This window comes from Archocentrus centrarchus, chromosome 9, assembly GCF_007364275.1.
Source record: "Archocentrus centrarchus isolate MPI-CPG fArcCen1 chromosome 9, fArcCen1, whole genome shotgun sequence".
Taxonomy (NCBI): domain Eukaryota; kingdom Metazoa; phylum Chordata; class Actinopteri; order Cichliformes; family Cichlidae; genus Archocentrus; species Archocentrus centrarchus.
The window spans coordinates 18,036,029-18,051,833 of record NC_044354.1 but is presented as its reverse complement, the minus strand read 5'-3'; the positions used below and the strand labels follow the sequence as shown (position 1 = coordinate 18,051,833).

The window sequence follows — 15,805 nt, the reverse complement described above, 5'->3', positions numbered from 1 at the left end:
ACGCCTCTACGCTTCAGCTGTTTTAAGCATATGCTAAATCAACCTTAATTCAAACTATCAGCAGAATTAAAACATAAACAAATAAAGAAATCATTTAAATCTTGATAAGGACCCGATGAAATGCAACGTTTTGAAGGTGCTTTCAGGACTGACTGTCTCGTTTTGATTGTTATATATCATTATTTTTAGCATCTGTGTGTGATTCTTCTGGTGGGCGACATCGTGTCACAGCCGAAATAGCTCAGTTGGGAGAGCGTTAGACTGAAGATCTAAAGGTCCCTGGTTCGATCCCGAGTTTCGGCAGTTTTGTCCCTATTGAAGTGGGACTACTTCAAATAGATTGATGGAAGTGGGAGCCTGCTATACTAGCTGAATAATTAGAACATATACAGCTGAAACAAAGTGTGTGCAAAAATAGAAAGGCAGTCACAGCTCCATAAACTTTGTATTTGCAGAATGTTACCTGTTGCTGCAACAAACACAGTACAAAACACCAAAAGATTTCAAATATTAAAAAAAATCCTTAATTAGGAATAATAATGTTCACAAGTTTTATAGTCAAAACATGCATGTAAAGACAGATCATGGCAATGCGGTGAGTTGTGAAACTCTTGCTATGAATAGAGTTTCTTGGTAATTTTCTAATACATTGTAATTAATAGATCATTTATCTGGTTTCCAAAGATGGGCTAGATTAGCTACAGTCTGAAAAGCTATTGGCTCATGGAAAAAAAGACAGGCATAAAGCTGCTGATGAAGTAACACCCAGAGGGATTTTTTTCTTTTTTAAAAAAGGGTTTGATTTGAGCTGTTGCTTCAAGATGGGTGTGACAGTCAGAAATCAGTTCCTCTTCAGCTAAAGTCACTAGCACTTGAGCTCCGTCACCTTACTGCAGATGTGCCTGATATCCTTCTGAAGCTTCTCCTTGTCAAGGCGGGATTTGATGTCACATATCTGCCTCAGTGATTCAATTGCATCATGCACAGACAGGAACCCTATTCAAACAGAGGCAGGCTGTATAAATCATCACCAAAGATAATGCATTTAAGGTGAAAATTATTCAGGTTATTGCTGCTGGATGATGGAAGTGCTATGATGGTACTGTAAGGACTTTCATCCTGTTTATTCAGTGCTCATAAGTTCTGTAACATTAACTCTGAAAGCCCTGAAAGGGTACTGCATTCATATTTGTGTTTTAGTTTTGATTTAATTATGATATCCTGCATCTTGCTCTGTTTCCTGTCCTTATGGTCCTTATCCACCCAATTTATGATTAATTGCTCCCAATCATCACTTATGTTTCTATTACATAGTCAAGTATGAATTACTACTTAAAGCTGATACATTTTTATTACAGAATGTACTCTAAGAAGTAACAGACTGCAGGGTGGGAAGGCTCCCTTTGAGATATTAAGTATCTTCTCTTTCCAACTCCATAACTCAATGCCTGTCTTGCCACGGATATTTACAACACTTATCAATTATGCATTTATTCTCTCTTGCCATCTCATTCTTTCTTTTTATTCCACACTTAAAATAGTGCAGAGGAGGATGGATGGATTGCTGAGAGCAGTGGCTGAGTAGTGATTCATGGATCAGTTTACCCATGGTCTTATTTACCAAGAGAAATGTTGGCACTTTTCTATATGTCTACTCTTTAATAAGAGCTGCAGAGTGAGAGAGAAACTGTCAGAACGTGGAGTAGGTGTGAGATCTAGTGTCAGGCATCCTGGGAAATGAGATGAGGATGGATGTCAACAGCACCATGACAGGGAGACGAGGTAGTGCGTTTGGCTGGCTCAATGAATGTGTGTTCTTGTGGATTGTCTTGGGACTTACTAGCTTTGTTGTGCTTGCATGATGCAGCCAAATGTGTAGAATAAGATGATTCCCCAGCAGCCTTTATAGTACTGTTATTAACACAGTTAAGTGTATTTAAAAAAAAAGAACTGTTAAAAAAAAAAAGTCTGTTTCAGACTTTCATGAAGCGTTCTTGCATGTGTATCATTTTCCTTGACGTGTATGGCGAAGTATATGCGGTACATGTGTGTTTGCTCTCTGATGACAGCAAGTTACCAACAGCGATCACCCACCTTTGTGGTATTCCTGTTTGAGCAGCTGCAGCTTCTGATGAAGCCTGTTCTCCACTGAGGTTATTCTTCTGCTGAGTTTACCTTCTGAGCGTTTCAGCTGATCATAGTGAGTGCAGTCAGCCTCGTTCCACTGGGTGTCAAACTTCTCCGCTCGTGCCTCCAGAGCAAGCTGGCGGTCAGTTAATCTAGACACTAACTCAAACTAAGCACAGTATACACATGAAAATTCAGCTTTTCTCTGTAAACCCTAGAGATGATTATGTGGGAAATTGTTAGTAGATTAGCAGGTTTTGAAATATTCAGACCAGCCCATCTTGCACCAACAACCATGCCACATTCAAAGTCATTCAAATCACCTTTCGTCCTCATACAGATACTCAGTTTGAGCATGAGCAGGTAGTCTTGACCATGTCTACATGCCTAAACATGTTGAGTTGAACAGGTGTACCTAATGAAGTTGCCAGTGAGGGTATGTGTCCATTATATTTTTATGGCACCTTTTACATTTACAAGCTGATAAACGTCCATGCAGACAAGTGGATTCTGAAAACATGTATTGTACCATTTTGTCTTGTAATAGTGACACTTGCTCCTGGTTGTCCTCTGCATGTGACTGGAAAGAATGTGTGAGCTGCTGTTCGGTCCACTTTCTCAACTTCTCTATTTGCTCCTTGCCCTCCTCAAGCTCTCCTGACATCCTGCAAAGACACGAGGAATACAAAGTGAAATATATTAGGTTTTACTTCACATTTAGGTAATTGGCTTCAATTATAAATATCTTAGGAATGGACATCGACTATATAGTTTATGACCTTGAAACTTGCAAGGAGATAGTAATCCTCTGCTGTCAGTTTAACTCTAATCGGCTCTTTTTGGTGCTTGACATCAGAAAAAAGATTTTGACTGTTTTGATAACCAATGCTTTATTGGCACGTCCATGTCTACTAAACTACTAAAAAATGCCTGATTCAGAATAACAAATCAATAATTTGTAATCTGTAAATATATTATAAAAGAAAGACGCTAAAGTCAGTGTTCAGAATTCCACATTCTGGTAATCAGGAGTGAGTCTTCCTCAGCAATAAGTGCTACTTGTTTTGCTTAACATAATGTCAACGTCAGCACTGAGAAACACCTCAAAAGCAGTGGGAAAAAAAAGTGATGCAAAAACGTCTGCATGAACTGTTAAAAAATGCTTGATGCTCATAATGTGGCCTTGTAGCTCTGAATTCTGTATTTGTCTGGGGGACCAGAACAAATTTAGATTTTTTTTTGTAATATACAGTACCAGTCAAAAGTTTGGACGCTCTCAGTGAGTACATTCAAACCTTTGACAGGTACTGTATGTAGAAGTTGCCATCTATGGCTGCATGTGCGCCACATTGCTCAGATTTGGTAAACAGTGTTAAAATGTCTCAGTTGAAAACTGCAGCCTTGGACAAACTGAGTGAAATATTGTGTTGGCTGTATAATAATACAGGACTCAAAAAGCAGAGCCTTCTTTACTCTTATTCTTTTTGTGTAAAGTCTCCTTAAAACAGTCAGTAGGCACTTGTCTGTGTGTCACTGTTAGAGTCCTGCTGCAAATAAATTTTTCTGTACAGGTGTGATGATATTGTACCCTATTGAATATCCGCACATGTGGTCTCTAGTGCCCAGCTTTCCCTGCACCACCACCTCCAACAGACAAATTTCATCAGTAAAAAACAAGGACATCCTGATTGACTGCTTACTTCAGACTTATGAGGCCTTTAATGGCTAAGCTGCCACTAAGAAAATCTCTCGGCAAGTATGGCTCGGTGTAGCCATACGTGAGATGGTTAAAAGGTAACCATGAGCAAGCTTGCTTTGTTTAAAAAATAACCAGTGAGATCTAGGATGCAAAATCTAATGAACTCTCTCTGTAGACTGAACGCTAATAAAAAAGCTTTCTGAAATCAGCAGAGCCTACTTTGGAAAAATGACCTGGCTACTTCAAATATAAAAAACAGATTGGGTTGAGCGACAGGTAGGCAACATCACTCAGTATGTTTCATCTCTTTCAACCTTATCCATCACTGGTCAAACATACCCTGGGTGGGCGGATGGATATGTAATTTATTAAATCTATAATCCAAATGACATAAAGGAAAAGGTAGGGGTTTTTTTTTTTTTTGCATGTTTTCAGCATTTTTATTGTGACGCATTTCAAAAACTATTTTCAGCTTTTTTTTTGGCTCTAATATGATCAGTGAGCTGCTTTCCATTGCAGGTCCAACATTATTAAATAGAACATATCTATCATTCACGTCCCTCTGTTTCTGAAATGTTTATTTATTGCTACCGGCTGAGATTATTTCTCAGATGGAACAGTAAATGGAAAACAAGCTTTCACCATTATTGTGCCTCCTGCATTAATATTTTGAGGTGGAAGCAGTTTGCAGTATTGGAGCAGCTGTAAATATAGCTGGGACTGACTATTGGTAAGATTTGAACAGCAAATTAGTACCTCAGTAAATTATCCAGCCAAAGATCAGCCAAGACAGTGGCTATGTTTCCCTAACTGAATACACTTAGTAGTTGCCAGAGAATGTATCTTTGGACAACCCCAAAAAAGCAGCAACCCCTCAAAATAGTGGTTTGATAAGCAGCTGAATCCATGGAATAATAGGCTGTAGCAGTGGTTGTCTCTAGGAATTGTTAGTACCACAACATTAGGTTTGTTACTTAATTAACAGTCTTACCTCTCTTCTAGTAGCTTGACTTGTCTATGCAGATCAGACATCAAGCGTTTTTGGTCCTTGGAATCCTTTGTCAATGAGGCTTCCAGTCTTTTAAGGTCATTATGAATCTGATAATAAGAAAACACACAAACAAACATATTCTGTTATACCACATTGGAGTGTCTCCAGCTTTGTTTCTGACCTTTACCCTTTGTGCTTTCTGCTTTGTTGAGCTGACTGTGTTATGCACCACTCCTGTGGCCAGTCATGACTGAGAGTAACACCGGTGACCCACTTTGTATGCATTTTCATTTATTTTTATGGTAAGCGCTTGACCGCTGACCCACAGCTAATGTGCTGCCATCACAGTGATTTACCACCCTGTGCCACCAACAGAACTGAGTGCTGCCTGAATCAGTGTGAGTGTTGAAGGCACTTGCGGTAGCTTAAGATCAAGTAAAGAGCATTATAATATGTGACATACCTATCCTAATCCAGGGTTTTCATATTTTTTATAACATTGACCTTTTAAAAAAATGGACTGAGGGTGTGGGGGGCTGAAAGCTTTTTTATGATGATCTTGACATCCCATTTGAATTGATTTCATATCTCATCTTTCTTTCAAACTCTTATGACTGAGCCTCTAAGTTTGTTTGATAAGGTCAGTCTCACTCAGCAGCAGTAAGCGCCGAATCTCCTGCCAGACAGCGAGCCATCCTCTTGAATTCACTGGGCCACTTTGTTAGGCACACATGTTTAGTTGTTTCTTAACCCAAATAGCTAATCAGCCAATCGCATGGTAGCAACTCAGTGCATTTTGTCATGTACACATGGTCAAGATGACCTGCTGACACAGAAGAAGTGAAAGTGAAGAATGGGGAAGAAAGATGATTTAAGTGATTCTGAATGCAATATGGTTGCTAGTGCCAGACAGGCCGATTCGATCAGTTCAGAAACTGCTGATCGGCTGATTTTCCCACACAATCATTTCCAGGGTTTACAGAGAATGGTTCAAAAAGGAGAAAATATCCAGTGAGCAGCATGGCTCTGTCCTGCCTTGTATCAGTGGTTCAGGCTGCTGCTTGTGATGGTGTAATGGTGAAGGGGGATTCTTTCTTGGCACACTTTGGGCCACTAAGTACCAGCTGAGCATTGTTTAAACACTGCTACCTATGTGAGGATTAGCCTCCACAATCACCAGATTTCAATCCAACAGAGCACCTTTAGGATATGGTGGAATGGTAGATTTGCATGATGGATGTGCAGCTGACAAATCTACAGCAACTGTGCAATACTATCTATATATCAATATGGACTAAAATCTCTGAGAAGGTTTTCCAGTACCGTACTGTATAAAGCAAAAGGGGGTCCGATCCAGTACTAGCATGGTGTACCGAATAAAGTGTCCAACGAGTGCAAATACTTTGCATATTACCAGATTATTATTCCCTCCATGCATAAAGAATTCACATAAATGCAATCAGTATTTTATATATATATATATATATATATATATATATATATATATATATATATATATATAAATAAAATAACAAAACCGTTCATTATTCTTTAGTTTGAGAACACAGAATTCAAATGAATTAAATCAACATTCTGTCTGAGCACGTGTGAGCATGTGATAGCCAGTTTGCTATCATGCTCACAAGATTAATACTAATATGTACACACATTTTTAGTGCAGTCCATGTTGACATGTTTGTAAACTTTGACCCATTAGCAGAACTGGATGACAAGTTGGGTGACTCCAAAATCGAAAAGGTTGCACATCTGTAAATCATAAATTGTTATAACAAAACAAAAACGTCAGTCTGCTCATGGTGGTAAATGACAAAGTGTCTCGTTATAGTTAAACCAAGTTTTGATGTCATAAATGTCACAGAGATAAATAAGAACTTAAGTATGGCAAGCACATGTCACATGTCACTTATGAAGACTGATATTGTAGCTGATTTGCAGATAGTGTAAAGTTTTGCTAAATTGCTCTCTTACTCCTCTTCTGCCAAACCCTTGTCAGCACCCATATATTAAGTCCCACCTTGTCTTCCAGCTCTTTGAGCTCTCCATTCACAGCTTTCCTGAGCTCTTGAACCTCCCACTGCAGTCTGATCACCTGCTGCTCTCCAGAGCTCACGTCAGCACTCAGTTTGGCAATGTTGGAATCACACCTGAGATAATAGGTGGGGAAGAACAGAGAGCTGGTGAGAGACCATTGAATCAGAAAAATGGGATTGGAGGGAGTTTGAGAAAGGTGTGAAGACAGAGAGATGAGCAGAAGACTAAAAAAAAAGAAAGTTCTATATTAGAACCACAAAATTAGAAAGAAAAAAAGACTACTGCTGGTATCAATTTTCAAGGTGAGCTAATAAAAGTAAACCAAAAACGGCTCTGGTGAAACCTAAGCAGCGCGTGCTCTGAATACTGAACAAGCACATTTGAAGGTTTCACTGGTCACTTGTTTGCATCTATTGATGATTCGCTGATACAAATTACAAAAACTATGACAATAAATCAAGTGAGAAAATCTCTTCAGTGGATTTATCACCAAATACAATCGGGACATTGTGAAAACTTAACTTCCAGCCTCTGACATGCAAAATCATGCTTTTGGCATACTTTGAGTGATAAGTGATAAGCATTAACTGCACTAACTCTATTAATCAACATGACAGCATCGCTTCCTTCCTTGCACTGCCTGTTAAGACTCTCTCTTCCTGTCTTTATCAGGCCTGCCTGTATGTGCCAATAAAATATTTGTGATAAAACATACTCCAACAACACGATTGATGTGAAATCTGGGTTATTTCCCTGCACTTCTACACTGACCAAAACCACCAGCCTTTAGCTTAATTGATTAGTTATGAGCAGTATGAAAGAGGCCTTCACACTGAATTGTAGTTTTTTCTTCTGCCTTTTTGGACCCTGCTTCAGGGGTTTGTTTGATAATAGGCCCAGCCTCTGAAATCCCACCGACAGGTTTGCTTTCCAAAATGATGCTCACAAAATAACACCTCTTGGTCTTCTGTCTGTTTACACAGGTACAGGTACAGATCAGCAGTTGTTAGAAGTCTTGAAAATAATTTGGTCTCGGTAACTACACAGGAAAAAACCAATCACAATGTACGTGGGATGACAGACGCTTTTCAGCGATCCAGTGTAGTAAGTGCGATCTGCAGAGACACAGAATAATGAGCAAGTGCTAATCAGCATCTAAAGCACATTTAAACCTGGGAACTTCACTTTGGTGGGAACAAAATAATTGCATCTGTGCATGTGTGTGTCTGTGTGTACGCCAGCACTGATTTGAGGTCGTGTGATTGTGAAGAGTTCCTAGACAGAAGGCTAAACAATTTTACTTCATTAGTGGGAGAGAAAAATATGCAGGGTATCAGCGAGGGAAGTCAGGTCACGCTAATCCATTTAAATAATGCTTTGCTGTTTCTTTCACTTGCTGTGCAGTTTGGACCTCACTATATAAAGACAATGTTTGACACAGGACTCACACAGTGCCTACCTGGCTACTCGTCCTCTCAGATCTCCAATGCCAACTGTGTTTTTCTGGTCCAGGTTTTGAACAACTAGTGCCATTCCAGAGGTAACAGAGTCCCGCTGAGCCATCTCGTTCTCTAATGCCTTTACTCAGAGCAAAGACAGCACATACATTTGTTTCAAAAGTAACATGAATATTTTTCCAGCAAATTAAGTGAAAAAACAGATGAGAAAAGATATAATTTGTTCAGAAAGTACCCGGCAGAAAGCAGTGAATATTAGTGCTATCAAGATAAACATTAAGTGTAAACTACTTCATGTCCTCTGCTGCAAAAGATCACTTCAAACTGGCAGAATTTCATTGGTGCATTTGCATGAATGATCTCTGTACAGGCTGCGTGTGTAAAATACCCTTAAATCAAAGGGATTACCCTCTGGCTTATCATGAAAGCAAACAGTGACCGTGTGATGTGGCTTTCGTTAGATGTTTGCAAAGTATTCAGTCCTTTACTTAGCTGATTGCTTCTTGATTTTCAGGATTAATTAGTATGTTGGCATTCATGTAATATTTCAAATAATGATAGCCTCTAATCATGCTAATGGCCCATTTGATGTACACTAATGAAGCTGTGTGCTTCATTTTGGCGCCCTACTTCTGTAAGGCAGCTCTCAGAGCGTGGTTTGATGTTCTGCTCAGTGAAAGATGACTCCAAACACCCTCACACTTGTTCCACGAGGCAAAGATCCTCGTACTTTTCTCCAGTTCTTCTGACTGCTGTCAGGAGAAAAGCTGTTAGAATTGAAATGCATAACTTGAAAGTATTTAGTTAACCACGTGCTGTGCACATCAACACTTTTTGCTTATACAGACAAAATGTGCATGAGCTGATGATGGTGAGAAGTCAAGTAGGCTTTATTTGAGCACTGCACCATTCTATCAGGTGTAATCAAATCAACTGGGAATTTGTGGGCATGAGTCGGCGTGGGTGGGTGTGCAGCACATCAAACAATGCAAGGAGAAGAGAACAACCAGAAAAGGAGACAAATCAACACATATGCTTGACTTCACCCACCTAATAAGATGTTCAACATATTCAACACAAAGCAAGCCAAGAAGTTACACAATGCTTCATATCTAAATATGTGACAACACCTTCCCCACTAACCTCCACCACTTTGCATACCTGCATGCGCATGCTGAGCTGTTTAACAATACGTGGAATGATGAGTATGTGTCTCTCCAACAGCTTGCGGGAGAGTGATTTGGTTTGGACAGAGCCATGGTTGGACTGCAGACCGGCTGCCACCTCCGCTTTGATTCTGAGAGCCTGCTCCAACAGCACAGCCAGCGTCCTATCCTGGCTCCTTAAACGACCTTCCCAATCATCTGGCCTTAATCAGGAAGTAAGCAGAAAACCAAGCTCTGACTCGTCATAATGTTTCAGATCTTAGTGTTTTTGTTGTAGATGCAAACTATTTGTTGTGTTGAAGAAGAAGAACAAACATTTCAAAGTGTAATTCAACAAAGCGTTCATCTGCCAAGAGGTACATTGTACATTGGTTTTCATGCCCTTGGGTACTGTCTTCATGTCCCTGTGCATGCTGTGTTGCCTTGTCTGAGGCTATTGTGGATTAAGGATTAATTTTATCAGTTTGATTCACGGCGGTGTTAGAAAGGTTCACAACCTTAATTCAATCCCATCAGCGGGGGGGAAGTACAACTTATTTAACTCTTAAGCAGAGATTGGATTTGAAACTAATTTAGCAACCTGCACAAATTGAAAATGAAAAATAAATTACTGTAATATACTGCACACTTTTAAATTGTCTATATATATATATATATATATATATATATATATATATATATATATATATATATAAACAATTTAAAATACAGAAATGTCAATAAGAAAAGTTACCTTGTGTGACTCTGTAACTGTGACTCATATGACATCCTTATTGTCTACAAAGAGACACATATTACATATATAAGTGGGAGCATAATGAGACATTTTGATATTGTATCATGCATGCCATTTTCTTAAAGATATTAACCAAAGATTCTTCATTTTCATCATATAAGAATACTCACAGGTCTGTGCTTTTCTTCAGCCAGCTTTTGCAATAATGTGTTTGTGCTGTCACTTGGTAACTGTGGTCTCCTTCCATGGGGGTGTGCCTGCCTGCCTGCCATTGTTAACAGTAATGTGAAAAAAAAAATGCATTGTCTATGTGGTGAAGCAGCAAATACTTTGCCAAGTGTTTGATGACCAGAAAGTGTGAACATTGTTGTAAATTGTAGAAATGTTGCTGAGAAACTGATCATCCCTCTCAAGAGTTTGTAATACATTGTTGACCTAAGTCATTTTTTTTTGTGCATTTTTCTGATTGCTGTTATTTTTCCTCACAACTTTGAAATTTCTTAATGTCTTCAAATATTGTATTTGATACTCCAGTTCAGCAGAGTTAGTCTTACTGTATCATAAAATACCACTAATAGCTAACAAATCCTGTTTAATCCAGGCTCTCTTGCACTGGTCTAGGCTAGTGTGTCATTAAAGCTCCTCTTAATTTGTCCTGCAAGTCAGAAAATACTTATCTTGGAGGGCTTTGAATGCAGCTCTGTGTGGGCAATGACTGTACAAATGGACTGTACTGTAATTGAATTAAAATTCAGAGTAATTTAATCCATTTATACACTGATAAAAAGAAGACACTCTTGCCCATGGAATTCTTGAATTTGCTTTGTTCCTGTTGTGCAACAGTGGCAGTCCTTTTTGTGTTTGGAAATACTTCAAATTATTAAAAAAAAAAAAGCTAAATCAAGCTTCTTCAGTGAAGCCCTAAAACTTAATCGACTGTGGCCACTCTCTGGCCAACACACAGAAACTGCTTATACCAGGTAAATCTGGTTGTAGACTGAGACTGGGAAACAGAACATGTAATTATTTGCATAAGTTATAGACATTGTTGGCATACAGACTAAATTTAAAGGCTTGAGCTCCATACCCAATCCACAGATTAAGTATTTTGATTATGTATGACTGTATTTATCAGATGAACGGGCAGCTTGGAATTCTGATTCAAGAGTAATAGTGGCACTGAATTTCAATAAAACATTTCAAGGCTTTTTAAATGTCTATGTATCTGTTGTGTGCGCACACACACACACACACACACACACACACACACACACACACACACACACACACACACACACACACACACACACACACACACACACACACACAGAGTGGATTAGTTTCTTATCAAGAGGACCAGGATCATTAAGAGGAAAGCCCTTCTCAAAGCAGATTCAGCAGTTTTCCACACAAGCCTGACAGAAAAGCCTGGGAGCTGAAGGGGACTGTTGGGCTTACAGGTCCGTACTTAACTTAAAGAGGTGTCGAGAGCAGTTCACTGTTCTGCTATCTGTAAATGAAAGCATTTCATTCTTACTGTCTATGTGTGTTAGTTTCTAAGAGAGAGGGCACAGTGTTAAACAAGAGGGCAGAACACAGCCAGCACTGAAACAAGGGCCGGGGGGGAAGACGTAATGAGTTATTATACACATCGCATCAGCGCAGCAACTAAAGAGAGAGAGAGAGGAGGGGGAGGCTGCTCAGTGATGCCTGCTCGCTGCTGCACGTGGGTGATAATATTCAGTGAAACCTGACTTTTTTTTTTTGGTGGAGAGAACATATCCAGACGTGGCTAAGTAGCGGAAGATCATGCATGTGACACAAAGGAGAACAACTCTTCAAAATCTCTAAGATTTCAGACACACTGTCTGCATAGGTTTACCAAGGTCAGCGTTTTGAAAAAAATAAAATAAAAGTAAAGCCGGAGGATAAAAATAGCCATGCACATATCACAAACTACTAAACTAGAAAGAGATCAACTCAGATGGGAATGACAGAGGATCCAAAATTGAATTATAAACATATCCACGAGGCATTGTGGGGTACTGTTATGCAATCACCAGAATACAGATTACCAAGTCAAGTGACATGCTTGGCCAGAGGGCGGCGCGGTGTAGCCTTCGTCCTTCATTTGAATAGGGTATAACAATTAATGGGCAAGTTTGCCTAACCCCTGGTTAAACACAGTGGACGAGACTCAAAGAAAACCGGACGAAGAATTTGAAAATCTCTTATGTAATCTCGATGAAGGCACAACACGTGCTCCAACTTTCACCGCTGAGGTGAGCTGTCTTAAATCTTAAATTAATTACTGCTTGTCTTCTAACTAGCCCACTGGACAGTGGGACATACACATTTACAGTGCAGTCTGCAGAGGCATTCTGCGAGGTTCGCAGGAAGATTGGCACCCTCCTTCATCGTCGCACAGCGCGTTTCTTTCTTGGCGCTCTAAAGTGATCATCAGTGGAAGTGCACCCGAGCTGCAGCAGCCCAACTGTGACATCCGTCCACTACACAGAGTGTGCTCAGGCTGGCTGGCTGCTGCATAGGCACAATGGAGCAAAAATCACCGAAACACGAGAGCACAGCCAAGGGACAAGAGTCCCTGTCCTACCAGCGGAGAATGTGGAAGAATTTCCAGGAAAAAGCCAAGCCATGGCTGAGCCCTAAACTGGGATCAGAGCGTCGTGGTGCCGGGGGCGCGGAGGGCAGCAAAAAGGAATCGGGGTTGTGGATGTTTAAGAGAAAAAAGAAACAGCTGGACCGGGTATTTTCGTCGTCGCAGCCGAACCTATGCAGCTCTACGCCGGCACCTTTTGAGGGAGACAAGTCTCTTGGAGGCGATGCGGTGCCCGGGACCAGCAGCGACAGGCAGCCTTTGCTACAGCCTCTTGGCACGGCTTCTGGGGCCACGGGGAGCAAACCGGAGCTGATGGCGCACGGAAGCCCAAAACTCCCCGTGTGCCAGCTGATGGTGTACCAGCAAAAGAGCTCCTCTCTCGGCTCAGCGTGCTTCGAGAAGCTGGTGGTGGACCCGGCCGCTGTGACGGGAGAGGAGGAGCAGCTGCGTAAAAACGCAAGTGATTCTGTGAGTAAAGACTCGTGTAGTCCCAAACGCACCTAGCAGGTTTTCTATTAAGGTGCTGTACGTTTTTGTTTTTTTCTTCAGAGATTTAAAATCAAAGGAAGTAGGCCAGACTTTATTGCTTTAGCAATTAAATAAAGGAGACAAGTTTCATGATGGGGGTATTGCGACGTCCCACTGACCCTATGTACTCAGCGATTTTCCAGTTCACTGATTTCTTTAATCTCTCAAGCGTGTGGGACTGAATTGGCCAGATGAATACAACCAGTGCCACTGCAGACTTGTGTAGTGATCATAAACAACAAGCCTACGTTACAGGCTAATTTGTTTGGTATCATTTTACCATCAGATCCGCTCTACACGCGCTGACCAAATAAGCTGATTTCAGTTTCAAGTCTTCCTGGTAGGGTTTTTTTTTTTTTACACAGAGAGCATGCTCTGATGTTATTAGCCTCATTTTTGCCTGCTCATAGCAATTTCTTCCTCAGGGGCTGTCCCCTAGACCACAGACCATCTGTCTCAGTGTCCTTGCTTTTAGACACAGGCTGCAACAGGCCCACGCATGCCCAAAGGTTCATCATGTCTTTTGTTTACATGAAAAAGTGGCCAGTTGGTAAACATTCATCTCACAAGCTACCAGCAGTGTTGGAGATTGACGGCAGGTATATTCCCACACCACTCAGCGTGCTGAGTCAGGGTGTCCCAAGAGAAACCATATCAAAGGGATCTGTCAGCATGTAGGCTAGTTGTGAAGTCTGCATTTACAAAAACCATTCAGCCCAAAACATTTGAGAGAAAACTTCAAGTTTGAGATCTTAGCCAAATCAAATGGAAAACACTGTTTGAGAGGAGTAATACGTGAACTAACAAATATTTAATGTGGATCAGTGCCTTGCCATCTGATTGTAGCCCAGTTCACAACCTATGTCATTTTGGAGGCTGTTCTGATATTAAATATCATGAAAAACGATAAGGATACACCATGCCTGAAATCTAATAAGAGCATTTTCTTTCAGTTGTGGCAGTTGTTGCAAAGCTTTTCATCTCATCACTTCTGAAGTGCTCTAGACTTTCTGAGCATCATCCAGATTGCTGTCTAACAGTGATTAAGCACGCTGGCACACTTCTCCCTATTGAGGTTGGCAAAAGATCTCTTATCCATTAAATCTCTGTAGGAAAAGTGCAGCATACTCAGCTGAAGAGGTAAAAGAAAGAATGCAGTGACTTCATTGAAATTGATCTTGCAACTTCATCACTACACTTTCCAGTTACATAATGTGGAGAAATTTCATTTTGCCAAATAAAGTCGCTGCATTCAGGCATTAGTTACCTCCTGTTGTTGCCATGATTATCCAAGCGGGCTTCTCTTGGTCACGTGTTAGACCTTTCTCACGCCCAAGAAGAAAGCAGTGGCGTGATCATCATCAGGTTATTGTCATGTCTTATTAGCTTGACTGTACACATAGACTTGTATAACAAGCGTAATGCATACAACATGATCTGGATCAAATAATGGAACTAGAAATGAAAAAAGTGGACATGAAATGATGAGTGATGAGAGGACGTAAAGGTAATGAAGAAGACCGATCTAGCAGGTAATGAGACATGATTAGGGGATGAGAAGAGACCACATGAGATAAGATCATATAAGCTCAAGTGTGAAAAAAGCAGTTTAAGATAAGATGGGAACTAGTGAAGAAACAGGAGATGAGAACAGATGAAGTGGGATTAGACATGCGTCTTTAGTACTATAGGGAATATTTATGAGCATAATTTGGGAAATATGTAATTGAACTAAACACGCAGTGTCACAACACACAGCCAGACAACCAAGCTATGAATTCTTATGATTCATAATGCATTCTTGCATATGCACTGATTGCATAGATTTGCATGTGAATAATGGTGAGGCATTTGTGTTTCCTCAGCCAACAGAAAGCATAAAACAAAAAACCTGCACTTTTACTGAAAGAATAAGTCTTCAAGCTGTGATTTCACAAATGAAATAAGAGAATGCGTAACATAAGAAACCATTTCGCAATTTGATTTGGAAAGTGAGTGATGTAAGGGATTGTTGCCAAGCTCTGAAAGTAATTTCATTATTGATTCAAGTCCATTTAACTTTTCTGCTTTCAATGTAGAGGAGAGTTTCGTGAAAGAGTATTTCTATATGTGTGTGAAGGCTGCAGTCAAACATGAGTGATATTTCTGATATTAAGTTTCAGCGTCCTTTGAATCATACATATTATATTTGTCTAGTTTACATGAATTTTGGAGAAATATCAAAGTCCAAATTTGATCTGACACCAGTTAGTATGAGTACTGAATGCTGTCACCCTAGCAGTAAGTTTCACATTTTATAAGATTTTTCTTTTTCCTCATTACCTCCAACCACACTCATCAACCACTTCATTATGGGCAACTTGCTAGAAATAGTAATAGCTGACAAACTTTTGCCTTCAGTGCCATTTCAGTTCTTCGTGGCATAGATT

At 40.1% G+C, this 15,805-nt stretch overlaps 2 protein-coding genes and 1 non-coding gene across 3 annotated transcripts in view; 2 read left to right on the top strand and 1 right to left on the bottom strand.

Annotated features, from left to right (window-relative positions):
• Positions 1-230: 230 nt before the first annotated feature.
• Positions 231-303, top strand: trnaf-gaa (transfer RNA phenylalanine (anticodon GAA)). The gene has a single exon. It is a non-coding gene; the product is annotated as a tRNA-Phe (tRNA).
• A 505-nt stretch (positions 304-808) lies between these two features.
• Positions 809-10,260, bottom strand: fam81b (family with sequence similarity 81 member B). Its single transcript, XM_030738325.1, has 8 exons — positions 10,226-10,260; positions 9,488-9,695; positions 8,329-8,447; positions 6,853-6,982; positions 4,818-4,924; positions 2,657-2,792; positions 2,095-2,296; positions 809-996 (listed from the first exon to the last, which is right to left on the bottom strand). The coding sequence occupies exons 1-8, from the start codon at positions 10,258-10,260 to the stop codon at positions 866-868; spliced, it is 1,068 nt and encodes a 355-aa protein (XP_030594185.1). The 3' UTR covers positions 809-865.
• A 2,444-nt stretch (positions 10,261-12,704) lies between these two features.
• The window catches only part of mctp1a (multiple C2 domains, transmembrane 1a), a 159,404-nt gene continuing 156,303 nt past the window's right edge, over positions 12,705-15,805 (top strand). The window contains exon 1 of the mRNA XM_030737928.1: positions 12,705-13,316. Within this exon, the coding sequence (XP_030593788.1) occupies positions 12,783-13,316 (534 nt within the window). The 5' untranslated portion in view covers positions 12,705-12,782. The remainder of the gene's footprint in view (positions 13,317-15,805) is intronic.